The 17996-nt window shown below is 33.4% G+C and overlaps 2 protein-coding genes across 2 annotated transcripts; one reads left to right on the top strand and one right to left on the bottom strand.

Moving 5' to 3' along the window:
* Positions 1-1547: 1547 nt before the first annotated feature.
* Positions 1548-5790, bottom strand: LOC145005105 (uncharacterized). Its single transcript, XM_078964155.1, has 18 exons — positions 5496-5790; positions 4696-4869; positions 4429-4610; positions 4236-4341; positions 4085-4161; positions 3921-4008; positions 3642-3834; positions 3434-3560; positions 3263-3343; positions 3083-3184; positions 2888-2983; positions 2730-2804; positions 2505-2624; positions 2294-2422; positions 2139-2216; positions 1968-2054; positions 1783-1869; positions 1548-1704 (listed from the first exon to the last, which is right to left on the bottom strand). The coding sequence occupies exons 1-18, from the start codon at positions 5548-5550 to the stop codon at positions 1654-1656; spliced, it is 1908 nt and encodes a 635-aa protein (XP_078820281.1). The 5' UTR covers positions 5551-5790; the 3' UTR covers positions 1548-1653.
* A 650-nt stretch (positions 5791-6440) lies between these two features.
* On the top strand, positions 6441-7598 carry LOC145007301 (uncharacterized). Its single transcript, XM_078966261.1, has one exon. It carries the CDS (start codon positions 6441-6443, stop codon positions 7596-7598), a length of 1158 nt encoding a protein of 385 aa, XP_078822387.1.
* Positions 7599-17996: the final 10398 nt, after the last annotated feature.

Genomic DNA, 17996 nt, shown 5'->3' with positions numbered 1-17996 from the left:
AATATAATTTCAACGGGGTTGAACCCAAAAAACCAGAAAACCATGGACGCCCAAAACCTATGGTTTCAAATACAAAACCCGTAAACCAAACCAAAAAATGGACCCATGTAACTAACAAACAAAATTGATGAGGATGAGATTTCTAATTAGTTATCTAATTGGAATTTTAAAAAATCTCAAAAAAAAAAAAAAAAATCTCGGTTTTGAGACTAAACAATTCCGAACAGCTGAAAAACTTCTTACGTCATGGCAAAGCTATAAGTTTTGTAAATCGCACCATATTCGATGTAACATGCAAATTTCGTCGAAATCCGAGACCAAACAACATTACAATAGATTTTATGATGATGTTACTAAGTTTTCATTCCTATTAGTACCTGACATCATCATCACTATTTGTTAGTTTTAATCACATGTGAATAAAATATAGAAAATCTTTGTGATATATATTTTCTAATAATGTCACTAAAATTTCAATCATACTAAGTTGTTTTTATGTTATTTTACTAAAACGTGAATATGTCATGTATTCACCTATACATGAATAACAAACTACAACAATCGGCCAACAAACCACCAGCCATACGAGAGTATCTTACCGAGGGGTTCATAAATACATTATACATGAATGGAACACTCCAAGAAGCACATGAATTTCCATCAAAAATACAATTAGCCAATACCATATCATCTTGTATCAGCACTAACAAATGTTTATTTTGCTACCTCAAGACTAGGAAATGGAAAACACCAAAAGATGGAATTTATAATCAACTTTTGCAACAAAATCATGCCAATCTACTCGCTCAACAACAAAGAATCGATTAATCAAGCAGGATTTCAAGCAATTAATATTTTTGAAAAATCATTTTAATGTTTTACAAATCGCCTAGAAGTATCAACGGCCCACATTAAAAAACAAATATGTACAATCATACTTAATGCACGTCACAACTGTCAATATTTAAAAGGAACCAAGAACAAAAACGCTAATAGTGGAATAACGACAAAAGCATGGTATCACTGTTTCAAATTAACCTGAGGCTTAGAAGTATTAATCACATCAAATTGTTAAAATAAGTTGAATTATCTAAAAAAAGGAAATGTCCTACAAGTTTTGTTATAATGTGTACATAAGGTACAAGTGTTTGTAATAATGTGTAAATAATGCAAGTGTCATAATACCACTAGGTGTAAGTGTAGTTGTATAAGCAATAGCCCCCCACCCCATTAAATGAATAATAATGTTTGTAGGGATAAATAAATTGTTATATACATAAGTTTTTTTTTTTTTTTTTCTTTAACTAAATAAACCATATTAATAAGATTAAGCTACCATTTTACATGCATATTATGGGGGACGAAAAGACAAACACGTAAAAGGTTAGTGTCTATTGCATAAGGTTACATAATTTTTTTTTGTTGCTTAATCCATTAAGTCATTTTGTCCAATTTAAGTCAAAAAGAGAAATCCATATCCACATTTTGTCCATACTATGTACTTAACCCATTAAGCCAAAACGAAACAACCCCTACTTTACAAAATATACATTCAACAACAACCTTTTATTTCTTATACCAACTTTAAACCCTTCAAATTTTCAACATTGTGTACACGATTATTAATTATTAATAATAATTAAAGTTTAAAGCTTAAAGCTTTGCAGTTTGTTGGCTGAATCTCGGGTCAATGCAAACCACCACCTGTAACCAATACACACATAAAATTTCTATCAAGTGTGACAAAAAGTCGAAAATGCCCTTTTGTATTTATGCACATACCTTGCCTACACTTTTACCAGAATGAAGATATTCAACTGCATCAGCAACAGATTGTACACCCACAAAGCTTTTAGGGTCTATTGCAACCTGATAATTTGACAAAAAGATATATCATATTCATATTATATAAAAATCTATAAAATCTTGAATTTTTTTTTTTGCTAAAAAAGTTATAAAAATGATACCTTTAGCTTTCCCACAGAGAAAAGGTGAACCAAATTATCAAGATGTTGTTGCCACAAGTGAGGGTATTGCACTAGAAAAAATCCAGCCTGCAAAATTTTATAATTAAAAAAAATGGCGACAATTTTATTATTTTTAGTAAAAAAAAGTCAAACATTTTAGATTTTACATACCAAAGTTTGACTTTTCGCCAAGATTTTCTCGCATAGGCCCGTGTAGTTTCTTGGTTTCCATCCATTCTCTCCTTGATACTAAACCAATGAGAAATAAGAAAGATAATTATATAAAAAAAAACATATGTTAAAATAAAAATAGGTATTAAATATACCTGAGAAATCATTCCAATGACAACCATTCTTCCATAAAGTGCTAAAGCATTGAAGCATAAATCAAACATGTCACCACCAACAGATTCATAAACAATATCAACTCCTTTTGGAAATTCCTTCTTCAAAACCTGAATATAAATAATAATTCTTTTATTGTTTTGTATATAATGAGAAAAAGATTTTATGAAAGGAAATATTAAATATACATACATTTTTAATCGATTCTTCTTTGTAGTCAATGACTCGGTCAACTCCCAAATCCCTTAGAAGCTTAGCCTTATCTTTGCCTCCACATGTTGCAACCACTTTGTTTCCAGCTAATTTAGCAAGCTATTATTTTTTCATATAAAAAAAAAAGAATATATATATTTTTGTTAGATTATGAGAAAACAAAAAAAAAATGTTTTTTTTTTTTTTTTTTTTTTGATGAATTACCTGAACTGCAAATTGTCCGGTTCCTCCTGCAGCAGCTGTGACAAGAACTGTCTTACCAGACTCCATTTGTGCTGACTAGATTAATAAAAATGGAATTAAATAAAATAAATTTTTTTTTGGTTAAAAATAATATTTTGGTAATTAAAATGAAAATGAACCTTTTCTAGAGCAATTGAAGCGGTAAGTCCAGAAGTAAGCATGGCAACAACTTCAGGGTCTGGTCTTGCAACAGGAAGAATGTGTTTTGAAGGAACCTAATTATAAAATATAATATCAATAACTCAATAAATTATATTATATTTTATTAAAAAAATAAAATATATATTTGAAGATGATATAAATAAATATAATACCATGGCAAATTCAGCATAAGCTCCAAAAGTCATGATAGCTGCAGGAGTCCCAACTTTTAAATTTTTAACCCCTTCACCAATTGCAGCAATTAATCCTACACCCTGTAATTTTATAATTTTATATTTCATATTTTATACACAAACAAAATATCATTAAAATCAAAAAGTATTTTTATATACCTCAAATCCAGCATCAAATGGAAGCCTAGAACTGATTTCCTGTTTGGTTCCACTAAAGTAGCTTCCAGAACTAAAATTCACCTGTCATTTTATACAAAAAAAAAAAAATTATCCGATAAAAAAAGATTAAAAAAATATATAAGTTAATGTTTAAATAAAAAGTTTGCTTACATCACTTGCATTGACACCAGCATATATAATTTTCAAAAGAACATGATTTGGGCGAATCGGTAATTTCAAAGCTCCATGCACTATACTTGTAGCACTACGGAAATTGCTGCTTAGTGTGTGAACAATTCTGCATAAAAACTCTCAAATAAATAAAATTATAATTTACAAAAGGGTTAAATGCAAGAAATAAAAACGTATACGAACTCACAATTTGTCAAAGCTTTGTGGAATGTGAACATTTGAAGAAACAACCGATGAAAATATTTTCTTTTTTAATCTTGAAGGTGTTATTAAATATTTTGCTTCTTCATTAGGAGTAGGCCAATATTCCATTCCTCTACGCTTTGTAATCCATAAACATGCTCCACTTTTACTTTCATCACTTATAAGCTCAAATGCTCCTGTTTTACACAATAATAAGAATAAACTTTAAACCTTAATCTTCATATTTTTTATTTATTTATTTTTTCTTCTTCTTCTTCAATACCTTGAATCAATGTATCCATGGATACATAGCCTCCCATACGTTCAATAAACTGGGACCCCACTTTTTCAGCCATGTCAGTTTGAATAAACTGTAATATGTTCCTCACATTATTAAATAAATATGAAATATTGTTTTCTTTAATATAAAATTGAATTGGGTCCCACCTCAGGGCAAAGCACATTGACACGAATACCCTTTCGCTTGTAGGTAGAAAGCGATCTGCTAAACATAACCACACCACCTTTCCAAAAAAGAAAAATATATATATAAATATAAGATTTATGTTTATTCTTGTATAAATTATAAAATAACAACCTTTGGAAGCAGAATAAATAGGGTCAGTAATCATTGGATACAACCCTGATGCAGAACCCAAATTTATAATCACACCAGGTCTTTTTGCATCTTCCATTATTTTAATCTGTGTATAGTTAGATTATAAGTTCAAAAGTAAACAAAAGAAGAAAATGTAAATATAAATATTGGAATTTGTAAAATGTAAACATACAGCTCTTTGGGTGCAATCGATAACTGCTACAAGATTCACATTAATGGCATGTCTCCATGATTTTGATCCATCTGTTTGATCTTTGGAAAATGGGATTGAAGTTGCAATTCCTGCAGAGTTAATGCAAATATCCAAACTTCCATATACTTCAAGGTGTTTTTCAAATGCAGCAGCTACTTCTCCTGTAAATTGAATGTAATAATAATTAATGGAGTTTATAAAAATATATATATGAGAAAAGGAAAATGAAGAGTTTTTGCTTTTTACCTTTGTTACTGACATCACATTTTATAAAGATAGCAGATGGGAAGTTTAATCCGGAATGGAATTTGAGATTCTCTTGTTGTGAAAGTGATGCAACCTCTTCTCCCCTTTCAGAAGAAAAGTCAACAACTGTGACGAAAATACCCTTTTGGGCAAGAGCTATGCAAAGAGCCCTACCTGTTTTGTTTGTATATTAAATTCAAGATTCATATAGGCTTGTTCGTAATTCAGATGTAGAATATGAAAGTCTTTTTCTTTTTTGTGAAAATTTGGGGGTTTGATTTCCATTGTTGACCTGTGAGTTACTATCTTTGACTTCAAAAGTCCAATTGAAATTGCTCTGTTTGGAAAACAAAAGGATGAAAGAACATAAATCTGAGCAATTCTAGGGTTTCAATTTCAATTGGAGTGAAATTGGGTGCAATTGTATTCTTTTCAAAAGCATACATATAATAGTTTGATTTTAGGTCATCTTCTTATGAATTCACTCAGCAAAGATAAACGCTTATATAACTCTCAAAGTCATACTGTGCAACGATTAACTGAATTGAACATAAGTTTATCCAAAGGTCAACTAAGTTTATCCAGTATTCTTAAAGTCTTCGGATCGACGTCAATCCAAATAAAAAACATTTGATCCTTGATAATCGGAATAACCGGATTGTAACTTGCAATCTAAACCGATAGCTCGTTTGTTCTAAATGGTTAATTGGAGTTTAAATTAGTCAAAAAAAAAAAAAAAAAGTCGGGAATACATCAAAGCTAAACCCTATAAAATGAATTCAAAAATTGAGGAAATATACCGATTCCGGAGGCACCCCCAGTGACGAAAGCAGAGAGGCCTGGCTTTAGTTCCATCGTGTATGTTCTTCCTTCTTGATTCTGATGTTGAACTTGAATTATCTTTTTAGTAAATTTATTGCTACTTACTTTCCATTCATATAAGTCAAAATTTGTTATCTTCTGTACGTCGGAAACTCGGAGTCCCCGTCGTGCCAAATCTACTGCCGGCCGTGGGTCCAAGTTATCGACTTGCAAAATAAGGCTTTTCAAAAGGTGTCGCACGTCATCCGTACTTTTTTAGAAAGTTGTGCCAATTAGGAGGGTTTTTAGTTGGGATTATGTTTTATGGCAAAGAGAAATGAAATTGCTAACGAAAGAAAAAAGAATTAAACTTGAAAAAAAAATCGACAAGAGAAATATGTTTGGTTGAACTAGAATCCACATTAGAAATGTGTCTGAGAATATTAAACATTGAAATAGAAATGTATTTTTTTTATTATAACATCACTAGCAAATAATTTATTTTCTTGTTAATTAATATTATAGATACATATTTCTAATATAATGAATATTTTACAAATAGATTCAAACTGAAGAAATATTATCACACCACATAATGAATACAATATATAAATAAGAATAATGAAATAATAATATAGTTGTTCAATTATTAAAAATAGTATAAACACTATATACTATTTTTAAGGTAGGGTCCAAACTTATCTCACCTCCAGTATGCTGATGACGCAATTTTCTTAGGCTCATGGTCGATTCAAAACGCAAGAAATCTGATTCGTATCCTTCGTTGCTTTGAGTTGGCTTCCGGTCTCAAAATTAACATGTTAAAAAGTAAAATATATGGGTTTGGTGTCCAAGTATGTGAACTGGAGTTCGTGGCCCGATGTTTAAATTGCTCCATTGGTACCCTACCTTTTATCTATCTTGGCCTCCCGATGGGTGCACCCATGGCTAGAGCTGCGCATTGGAATCCCCTAATTGAGAAATTCCAGGCAAAGCTATCAAAATGGAAGTCATCCACTTTGTCATTTGGGGGTCGGCTGACACTATGTAAGGCGGTCCTGGGTAGCCTAGGTTCTTTCTACTTCTCCTTGTTTAAGGCTCCCAGTAAAGTGATTAAAACACTTGAGAAGATTAGAATGAGGTTCTTTTGGGGCGGAGATATGGAAAAAAGAAAGATTACGTGGATTGCATGGGACAAAATCTCAACATCTAAAGACAGGGGTGGGCTAGGCATTGGCAGCTTGAAAGCCCAAAACATTGCAATGCTAGGGAAGTGGTGGTGGCGCTTCAAGGCAAATCCGAATATTACATGGGCTGTTGTAATAAAATCAATTTATGGTGACGACGGTGGCTTTAGTAGACCTTCGGTAACTAGAAGGAAAAGCGGGTGTTGGGGTGTAATTGCTAACCTCCCTAAGTATCTTGAAAAGGATAATATCTCATTTGCAAGCCATTTTAAGTTGGTAAGCAATGTAAACGCTCCTGGATCAATTAAGTGGAACTGGGACCTAGAGCCATCGAGTATTTATTCGGTATCATCTTTGAGAAATTATATTGACATGGCCATTCTCCCCTGCTCTGTTGAGAAATGGCAGTGGAACCCGTTAATCCCCGGGAAGTTAAATATCCTAGCTTGGCGAATCATCCACGGGAGACTCCCAACAATGGTCAATCTGTCAAAAATTGGTGTTACAACATCCACCCTTTGCAAAATCTGTGGTGAAGCTCCAGAGACCGAGAACCATCTTTTTACTCAATGCAGAATAACAAAAGATCTATGGCAAAGATTATCTGGCTGGTGGTGGCTATTGGATCCAAATGTACGTACGATTGGGGATCTCCTTAATTGCAAAAATCTGCTACAAGGCCACAGGAGGTTGTCAAACATTCATGAAGGTATCATGTTAGTATTTTTATGGGTGGTTTGGAGTTACCGCAACTTGAAGGCGCACGCCTCAGGTGTTAAATCTATATCGGTGTTGGCTTACGAGGTCCAATCTTTCTCATTATTCTGGTTTAATGCGAGGAATAGAAAGGCTGCTGCCCTTAGATGGAATGATTGGTGCTGCGATCCCGTTCTGGAGTGCTACTCTAGAGTGTAGTTATTCTCCGTCTGCGTTTGTTTTTGTTCTGTTCCCTTTTCTTTTCTTGTATGTTTTCCTCCAAAACTTTTGTACCTCCTAGCCTCTGGCTAGTTTTCTTTTTTTGTTAATGCTAGCTTGCCGTTCGAAAAAAAAAAGTATAAATACTATATAATGAATAATGAAGTTTACATAAAAACATGGAATAAATTAATTATTGGCACGCCTTGAACTCCAATAAGTAAACATAGTATTAGCAAGAAGATCTCGACGGTCAGTCCATCCTTGCGAGGTCTTCACGGTAGAAATAATGTTGAAAGGACCATAGGTAAACAAAGTATGCATGCTTGGTTCATGGCATGACTACTGTTTCAATTCAAGTATTAAGTTGATAAAACGAAATAATGAATAATGAGTAATCAATATGGTGCTTAGATAAAAGAATTTTTTATTTACACTCAAAGTGTTGAGGCCATACAAGATTGGTATTATTTCTGTGTTTCACTTTGCATGTTTTGACTTCCAGAATAATTAGATCATTCTTCCCGAATGATTAAGTTATTCAAACTATCCATAGTCAGTCATATGTTGGAAGTAGATATGAATCAAGACTGTCAGGAATTTGGCTTGTATGATTTGTCTAATGTGCATTAGACATAGCAAGAGTTGCTACAACATTCATGAGTGCTCATAAGTTATGAGTATTGGATTCAACCCATGCTCATTTGAGAGAAATAACACTTAAGTTTATTAATATATTATAAGTTTTAATATATTAATAAGATTATTTAATTTGTATTGGTCAAGAATTAATCTAGAATTAATTAAGTGATCAAAAGAAGACTAATTAAATATATGGGTTGATTGTGTAAATCATCCATACTTATATAGTGGGTTAATGATCCATGGATTATCAAGTTGGGATAAAACCCATAGGATGCTCCATGGTGTATTTGAACCCATGGATCCAAGGAAATGGAAAGCCATGAAATTAGGGTTTACCCTAATTGTGTCACACTATATAAGCATATCATTCTTGTCAAAATCGGCCACTAAGTGAATCAAGTAAGGGCAAGCCAATTTTTGAAGTGTAATATTTTCTCTCTAAGTTATTCCAAATGCATTTGATGTTGTGTGAACCATTTGAGGTGTCACACTTAGGGCACTAGGCTCTCAAGCTACATGGAATCAAGCACCAACAAAGAGGTATGTCATTCTACTATATTTTATATTATTTGTACCTTATATTATGCTAGTTAGAGCAATACCTTGGAAATTTGATATTTGCATGTATAATAGAGAAAACATAGATCCAAGGTATTTAGGGTTGCATGTACACCATAAGAGTGTTAGAATGCTCAAAACCCATCACTTACATGTACTTGCACATAATAAAAAAAAATAGGATTATAGTAGAAAGATTCAAAAGGTAAGGTGAAACTGTAAGTCGATATTTCAAGGTAGTTTTAGATGCGGTATGTCGATTACATAAAGAGTTCTACAAGAAACCTGTGCCAATACCAGATGACGAAACCGATGAGAGGTAGAGGTGGTTTGAGGTTAGTAATTAGTTATTATAAATTTATTTAATTCCAATATTAATTAAATAATTTGTTTTATGTACAGGGTTGCCTAAGGGCATTAGATGGAACATATATCAAAGTTAAAGTCCATGTAGCAAAGAGAAAACCTTATCGAAAACACAAGGGTGAAATTTGTACTAATGTACTTAGAGTGTGTTCGAGAGATCTTCATTTCATATATGTACTAGTGGGATGAGAGGGTTCTGCAGCAGATAGTCGAGTACTGCGAGATGCTATTAGTAGACCACATGGTCTTAAAATACCTCATGGTATGATATACAAAAAACATAAAGCTACATAATATTACCAATACACTCTAACTAAATATGTAGAATCTATTGTAGGAACATACTACCTTTGTGATGCAGGTTATACAAATGGTGAAGGTTTTTTAACACCTTATCGCGGGCAAAGTTACCATCTTAATGACTGGTCTTGACCTCCAACAAATGCTAAAGAGTTATATAACATGAGACATTTATCAGCAGGGAACGTAATAGAACGATGTTTTGGATTAATTAAATCTAGATGGGCTATTTTACGTGATAATGCATACCATCCAATAGAATCTATGCCACGCATAATCATTGCATCTTGTTTGATGCATAACTTCATACGTACAACCATGACGGAAGACCCCCTTGATCAAGAAATCCTACAAATCACACCCAATTTGGAGACGTGATGTTTTTGAAGGAATGGTTTCTTACAGAAAGCCAATTATTCAAGATGTTTAGATTTACCAAACTCCTAAGGATTGTGTTCAAAAGACTTCAAATGTTCAGATTCAAAAAGGTGAAGAGGTTGTTTAGATCCGAAATTCGTTTCTAAAGACTAGAAATCAGAAAAGAAAGAACAAGAACAAGAACAAGAATAAAATAAAGAATGTTTGGATGCCTAAGGTATAAGTACCCAATGCATGTGAAAAGGTTCAAAAAGCTGGAGTCAAGAGTGTTCAAAGAAACTTCAAAAACTTCAAAAATGGTCCCTATGGTTTTCGAAAATATCAAGTTTAGTCCCTAAGTTCAAAAAACCTCACAGATGGTCCCTATGGTTTCAAAACTTTTAACATTTGGTCCTTTTCGCTAACTCCGTTAGCTTTTGGCTGTTAAGTGAAGGGCAATTCTGTCATTTCACTTCCACAGGGACCATTTATGAAGTTTTACCTTATTTTTTTTAAAAAAGAAATAAATATAATTATTTAATATTAAAGGGCCCCACCTTTCTCTCTCTCTCTCTCTCTCTCTCTCTCTAAATATAATGAGTAGTTGAATTTGCATCATCGTCACAAATCAACTAACTGATGCTTCCTCTCACCATCGGCGAACCCCCCTCTCCCCCTCCTCAATGTACATGTCTCTATTTTCTCTTATTTCTTTAGTAGTCAAAGTCTATCCAATGTCCATTCTTACGTTATATATATATATATATATATATATATATATATATATATATATATATATATATATATATATATATATATATATATATATATATCACTACCATTTCACTCCATATTTTCCACTCAAGGATTCCTTCGATTCAATAAACCCATCTCTTTAATCTTCTTCACTTCTGCTCATCAATGGCGTCCCCTGATTAATCTTCAGCTTTAGACCTCATCCGTCACCACCTTCTAATCGATGATCTATCCTTCCTTCAAACTTACTCTGGTCTCCCCGATAATGATTCACATAGTGTCCAGACTTCTGATTTTCTTTTCCCTTAAATTTCATCCAGTAGCTCATCTTCTTGTTCGTCTTCATCCCCTGTTTTTGAACCTTTCAGCAACTCCGTTTCTGATGAACAATTTGAATATAGCATGATGTGTGAACCTGCGTTCTGTAAAAATCCATGGAAACAGACTGGCGGTGGTAGTAGGGTTAGTGGGAATAGTTTTAAGGAAAGAAAACTATCGATAAAGAACAAAGGAAAACCGGGATCTACCCATTGACTAGGTTGCATCAGGTGTAGAAATGGAAAGATAATAGAAATTGGGTGGTGTTTGACAAGGGTCTATGGGGAACCATGAGTGACGAAAACATTTAATGGTGGTGGGTTATGACAGGAGGAGGCAGAGGGACTGTCGTCATCGATTTTGGTGGTCATCGTCACCAGTGAAGTGAGAAATTGGGGAGAGTGACGAGGGGAGGTGGTCTTGGGTGGTGAATGGAAGCCTTCTCCGGAGGGTTGTAGATGGTGGAAGAAAGAGCTCTGGCAGCAACAGTAGGGTAGGGATATTGGTTTCCAGTGGGGAAGAAGGTGGTGGCAGTGGTGGTGCTATGGTGGAGTAATGGTTGTTAAAGGTGGATAAAATAGGAGAAGAGTAAGGGAGGTCTTATAGATCATGTGTGTGTGAGAGAGAGAGAGAGAGATGAAGAGAGAGAAAGAGAGAGAGAGTGGGGCCATTTAATTAAATATTTATATATATATTTTTTAAAATAGAGAAACCCTCATAAATGGTCCCTGTGTATTGAAATGACAAAAATGTCCCTCACTTAACAGTAGAAAGCTGACGGAGTTAGGCGGAAGGACCAAATGTTAAAAGTTTTGAACCACAGAGACCATTTGTGAGGTTTTTTGAACTTAAGGACTAAACTTGATATTTTTGAAAACCACAGGGACCATTTTTGAAGTTTTATCATTCTTATTTTTCTTCAGATAAATATGTTAAAAGTTGGAGGAAAGATAAAAGAATATTTAGTTGGTTTAATGAAATTTTTAGAAATTTTTGTTTTTCAACTAAAAAGCGGGTATTATTTTCAGAAGATGATCGATTCTTTTTAAATAAATAGGTGTGCAAGAAACCAACTTCAATACTGAATCTTAAATGGGTACCAAAAGTTTCATAAAAGTTTTGTTCTTTATATAAAAGAAATCAAAATCAGGTGAAATCTTTAGAAAATTCAGTTAAAGATACGAAATTGTGTTGAAGAAATCAATTTTTATTGTTTTTCAAATGGTTGGAAATGACAAAATAGTGAAAAGTTGAAAAAATGGCTGAAAAGGAAATTTTCTGCAAAAAGAAGGCTGACATCTGACATATTTCAGCAAAAAGGGTGCAAACTGTCAGTGTACTGCAAACATAGGGTCGGATTCGGAATTATTACCAAAAAGATGTTACTTTCGGAAATTGGGAAAAAACTGTGAGTTCATTGAAACTTTAATGGTTAATTCAGAATTAAATACAGTTAATTAGTTTCGGAATTAAGGGTGACATTTGGCATATCCTTCAAACTTTAAGGGTTCCTTTCGCTAATGTAAAGTCACGATTGGATTTACTGATGGTCTCCGACAGTTCGCGTTCGGTTTGGTGTTCGGTATATTGAAGCCATTCGGAAACGGACGCAACAAATTCGGAATATATTATTAATCTCGGAATGTTCCGAGCGTTCGGAGGCGTTCAGAGTTCTAGGCTCAGAGGTTGCAAACGATTCGCATTCGGTAGTTCATAGGCGATCAGAAGTTAAAATCATACTCGGAAGTTCAAAATCAAAAACAAAATCGTCGGGATTTGAATTGCCGAACTGTTCAAACGGAATCGAGAATTGGAATTCGGAGTTCACTGTTCATCTCTGAAGCACTCCGAGCGCTCGGAGTTGTTCGGAGTTATGAAACTCGCAATCGCTTTCTGGAATTGATCGTCAACCGTGTTCATACTCCGAGTCATCGGAATCAATCTCTCGGATTCGAAATTAAATTTATGCGTTCGGAGGTTGCAATCGATTCGGAATCGGAGTTTCAGTCTCAATATTGTAGTCAGAATTTCAAAGTGTTCGAATCGGAACTTCACAATACGAACTTGGAATCTCGCAATCGGAAGTATTTGGTTTCATATCGGCAGTGTCTGAACTCACGTCTCGCCATTTAATTTTGACTTCCAAAAGTCAAAGGCGTGATTACTTCCGTTCATACGAAGAAAATGAGTTCAGTTTCAATTCCTATCCCCAAAGTTTATGCGAATTGTCAGTTTTAACCCCATATCTAAATTTCTTTTCAAATCCTTGAGATTTTACCATTTTAACCCTTTCTTTCCAAAATATTTTCATTTCTTATCATTTTCTTTGGTCTTATTCTTTTTAAATCATTCTAAGTAATTTCTTATTATTCTATTCTTTTTGTCTAATATTTAAAACCGAAAAATACAAAGTTAATTTTTATTATTTTTCTGGTTTTAATTTTTGAGAATTGGGTATATTCTAAAAAGATTTATTTCATCAAATCTGACGGGTTTTGAAGATCTATTTTGCCAAACTCGCTCCTTACGACAGAGGAAGTTAGATGACTTACTTTATGACATAACGAAGATTGTTTTTGACAAACCGTTATTTCGGTCAATAAAAAGTCAAACAAAAGTCAACAGCGGTCAAGATACTAGAAACCCTTTGATTTAATCATTATTATAATTATATGATTTTGTAAAATGGTTAAGGAAATCAATTTATGCCCCTTGAAAACCGGAAAGACTTGCACACTACTTGCCTCAAACCGAAAACGAGGTCAAGGCAAAAAACCCTGCAATCATGTCGACACTTCGGATCGCAAACGGCTTTCGGCCGTAAACGACTTCGGATGGCGAAAGGCCTCGGTCTTAGCTTCTCTGGTGGTGTTCTCAGCCAAAAACGCATGAATATTTATATAAGGTAAACCGAAACATACCTCATTCTTCACTTTCCAGCCGAAAACTTTCATTTTCCCTCTCAACTATCATCCAAAAATACTTTGAATCTCCTTAAGGATCTTGCCAAGAACACAAGTGTTCTTCATATCATTGATCTATCACCTTACAATTCCGGGATCTTCTACCAAAAACGCACACATCTTCTTGGTTTGTCCAAGAACACGAACATCATCAAGATCTTCATTGGGCCGAAAACCCAAGGCCTGGCCAAAAACACCTTGCAGCCCACGAATTCACTTCAAACACTCTTATTTGTAAGTGAAAGTTACAAATAAGTCTAATTTCTTATCATACTTATGATTATATTCACTATTTGTATACTTATATATTACGTGAAATGATTTTAGGACTCGTTTTTTCCTTGGGATCTAACTAGTGGAAATAACATCTTATATCGAACATTCAATCGAATCACCCCCATAAGGTGAGTTCATACTCCTACGTTTTTACTATTTTTCATAGTTTTAGGGGGGGGGGGGGGTGGGGGTGGGGAATACAGGTAAATCTTGTGTTATCATTCAAATAAATTCGAAACAGTTTTAAAAATGTTTCAAGCGATTTCAACTGATTTAAACTATTTTAAAAAGTGTTTTCAAACTACTTAAAGTGTTTTATACTTTTATTTTCCAAAATACATGTATATATATATATATATATATATATATATATATATATATATATATATATATATATATATGTATATATGTATATATAATTGAGATCTAACAGGTTTAGGATTGGTGTTTCCACCTTATCTCTTGTTCCTTTTCTGGTTGTGGACTAGGGTTTGAACCATTTGTCCGACTGTCTGTTTGATCTCAATTATATATATATATATATATATATATATATATATATATATATATATATATATATATATATATATATTGAACAAGAAACTTATTTAAATAAAGATTTACGTTTTTTTCGTAAACATGTTGAGTAAAAGGTATCATTCTCAAACTATTTCATTGTGTTATATAAACTATTAAATTACTAAGATTTTCATTTCATAAAGAACATGCATATAAACTATAATAGGTAGAGTTTAGGGAACACTAATACTATTTTACTAAGTCATGAATATCATACTAAAATGATTATTTAAATTATAATTATTGTACACTACTAGTACAATGTAATTCATACATTTACAAGTACAAAAGAACATTAGTATTCTCTTCGTGTCCAATTATACACGGTTGTGAGGTACTACTTGGTTGTACCCATCCGGGTACATGCTTCGAATTCTTATAATTTAGAGCCAGAGTCTCCTGGAGGGACAACGTAAGTTTATGTATAGATCTTTACGGGATTGACAATCATGCACCTTTCTATAAGCTATAGTGGGACCTGCAAGTCTAGGGGTGACAAACGTCATAACTTTTTCGATGCCTATAGAACATCGTGTTTTACCGGTCCAATTAAGAATGGTTATATAAAACTCACAATAGTATAACCTAAGTCATTTATTTTATGGGATCTCATAACTTCAAGTAGTTTTACTAAACAATAGAACTACACCACACAACTTTTCTAGTAACATGAACATATAGTTTAAAAGGGCCTATAATGCTAACTCTATGATTCCTTGGTTTATGCATCAACGTTATATATTAATAGGATCCGATAGGCAATAAAATGTGTGCTTTTCGCTTCATTTCATGTTCCTTGTTTGGTTGTGGGCTTAGAGTAGATTCACACAGTCTACTATCTATTCGATCTTGGTTATATATATATATATATATATATATGTGTGTGTGTGTGTGTGTGTGTGTATATATATATATATATATATATAGTCTGTATACACTAATTAATAATTGGGGGAAACAGGTATGGGACAGGTCATAACATACAAGTACAACATACTATTTTCTAGTACAAAAACATACTTTTCGGATGGAATGTTTAACTAAGTACATACACAAAGGATTGCATACAACTACAACAATATTACATTACTTTAAACTTCAATGTAGATGTCACTCAAAAAGGACCAATACTGTTAACTCTAAAATTACCTAGTGTACACACTAGGGTTATATACAAGGTAGATTCAACAAACAGTGGAATGTGTGGATTCTGCCTCATTTCCTGTTCCTTATCTGGTTGTGGACTTAGGGCGGAACCACACAATCGATTGTCTGTTCGATCTGTTGTATATAACTTGTATCTATTAGGTGATTGTAGAAGGAACTTTAGGTCACATTTTTCTTACATTAGATTACACTAGAAAATATTGGATTTATGGAGGAACATACTAAGTTTTTCAAGGAACAAAGAACATGTTTTCTAGAACAAAATACTTATGAACTCACCAACTTAAATGTTGATACACTTTCAAAATCACTTGTATTCTCAGGAAGCTAGTAGACAGGTACACACATAGGGATTCAGAAGATGGAGCATAGTAGCTTCATGTCTTTGTTTTGCTATTTACTTTTGGAGTCAGTCATATATGATTTGAATACAATGTAAACACTTTAATATTAATGCATGGATGTTGTTCCTTATTTTACTATTCTACAATTGTTGTGATACTGAGCATGACATCATCCGCACTCGGACGTTTCCACCGTTCTGGTTTGGGGGTGTGACAGATTGGTATCAGAGCATTGTTTATAGTGAACTGAGTATATAAACCCATAAAAGATATATAAATATAAATACAATAGGATAAAAACACTATGACCAAGAGTTATATTTTTAAAATATAAGTATACATACATACATATATACATCCTAGAACAAGTATCACAAGAAGAACGAAACATAAGTATTTAAATGTTGGACGCTATGGTCAAACCTGGACAATTATGTAATCATATCTGGGATAAATATAGCCTGATCAACTATATTTATTTGAGATACGACCAACATGTGTTTAGGAGTGATGTGGTTTTGGGAGTGATATGGTGTTGCAACATGCTTAAAACTTACCTAACTCTATATACAAAGGATCTCTAGAACAAAACATAAAGTTAAAATACTATAGGAGTATTTTATGATACTATAAGATAACAACAAGTTTAAAACTTCCCAAGTTCATACCATTAAAATACTATAGGAGTATTTTTAGGCACTATAAATAACTTATTTGAAAATTAAAAGAGCCTTACTGGTAGGATTATAATTTCGGAGTGTATACTCCCAAGGTTTTATATAATTGAGATTTTATAGACTTAGAATTGGTGATCTATGCTCTACTTCTTGTTCCTTGTTTGGTTGTGGTTTTAGAGTAGGGTCACTTATTTGAAGGTCTATTTAATCATAAATTATATACAACTTGTATACACTGCATGATTATAGAAGGACCCGGTAAGGATCACCCTATAATGTTTCAGTTAATCTTATAGATTCTTTAGACACTTCTATTCTCGCACGACAAACCTAGATAGATGTAACCACTCCAACATAACAGCCAATAGAGGAGTCAAGAAGGAACAAGAATAGATACATGAGGAGAATTCTGAGAAGGGTCAGCCGAAGAGACCAAATATCTAATGCGTCACACTAATAACTAATAAAACTAATATAACCTAGTAAGTTAATGAGTACACTACTCACACTACGTGTTAGGTTTATTTCATATTTCGTAACAACTTGTAACAGTTATTCATCTCATGGAAATTCATTCGAGGGTAGTCACTACTAATTCATAAGTTTATTTTATATAGACTTCCATTATGAATTGGTTTTAGAACACGATGAAAGTCGAAGCATGATACACTCAGAACTAGGATAACGTTTAATCAACACCCGACTTATAACCAATAATATAGACTTATCACCGTTTCATCTTGTAAACATTATAGCAAAAAGATGCCTCGCGATAGACCTATAAGGCGCGTAGTCAACAACACAACAGATAATCCACCACCGCCTCCACCACCACAACACAATCCTGTTGTTTTCCAGGTAGCGGTAACAGGCGCAACGACATCCACTATAACTCAAATCTGCGCAAGTGGTTCCTGTGGATTAGGTAGCGGTGCCCACCTAACTAACACCGGAGTTACCCACGGACACCCACATGAGTGTTCGTACAAGAACTTCATGAACTGCAAACCTAAATCCTTAAATTGAGATGGGGGAGTCATTGCTCTAATGCAATGGTTCGAGAAAACATAATCAATTTTCGAAATCTGCACG

This window comes from Lactuca saligna, chromosome 7, assembly GCF_052625555.1.
Source record: "Lactuca saligna cultivar CGN05327 chromosome 7, ASM5262555v1, whole genome shotgun sequence".
NCBI classification, from domain to species: domain Eukaryota; kingdom Viridiplantae; phylum Streptophyta; class Magnoliopsida; order Asterales; family Asteraceae; genus Lactuca; species Lactuca saligna.
Note: the sequence above shows the minus strand (reverse complement) of the source record. Positions and strands in the feature narration are given on the sequence as shown.

Coding starts and splice junctions, on each gene's coding strand:
- LOC145005105 (XM_078964155.1), bottom strand. CDS start 5,550: ATGGAACTAAAGCCAGGCCTCTCTGCTTTCGTCACTGGGGGTGCCTCC. Junction 3,344..3,433: donor CTGGTGTCAATGCAAGTGAT/GTAAGCAAACTT, acceptor ATAAAATGACAG/GTGAATTTTAGTTCTGGAAG. Junction 2,984..3,082: donor CTTATGCTGAATTTGCCATG/GTATTATATTTA, acceptor TTTTATAATTAG/GTTCCTTCAAAACACATTCT.
- LOC145007301 (XM_078966261.1), top strand. CDS start 6,441: ATGGCTAGAGCTGCGCATTGGAATCCCCTAATTGAGAAATTCCAGGCA.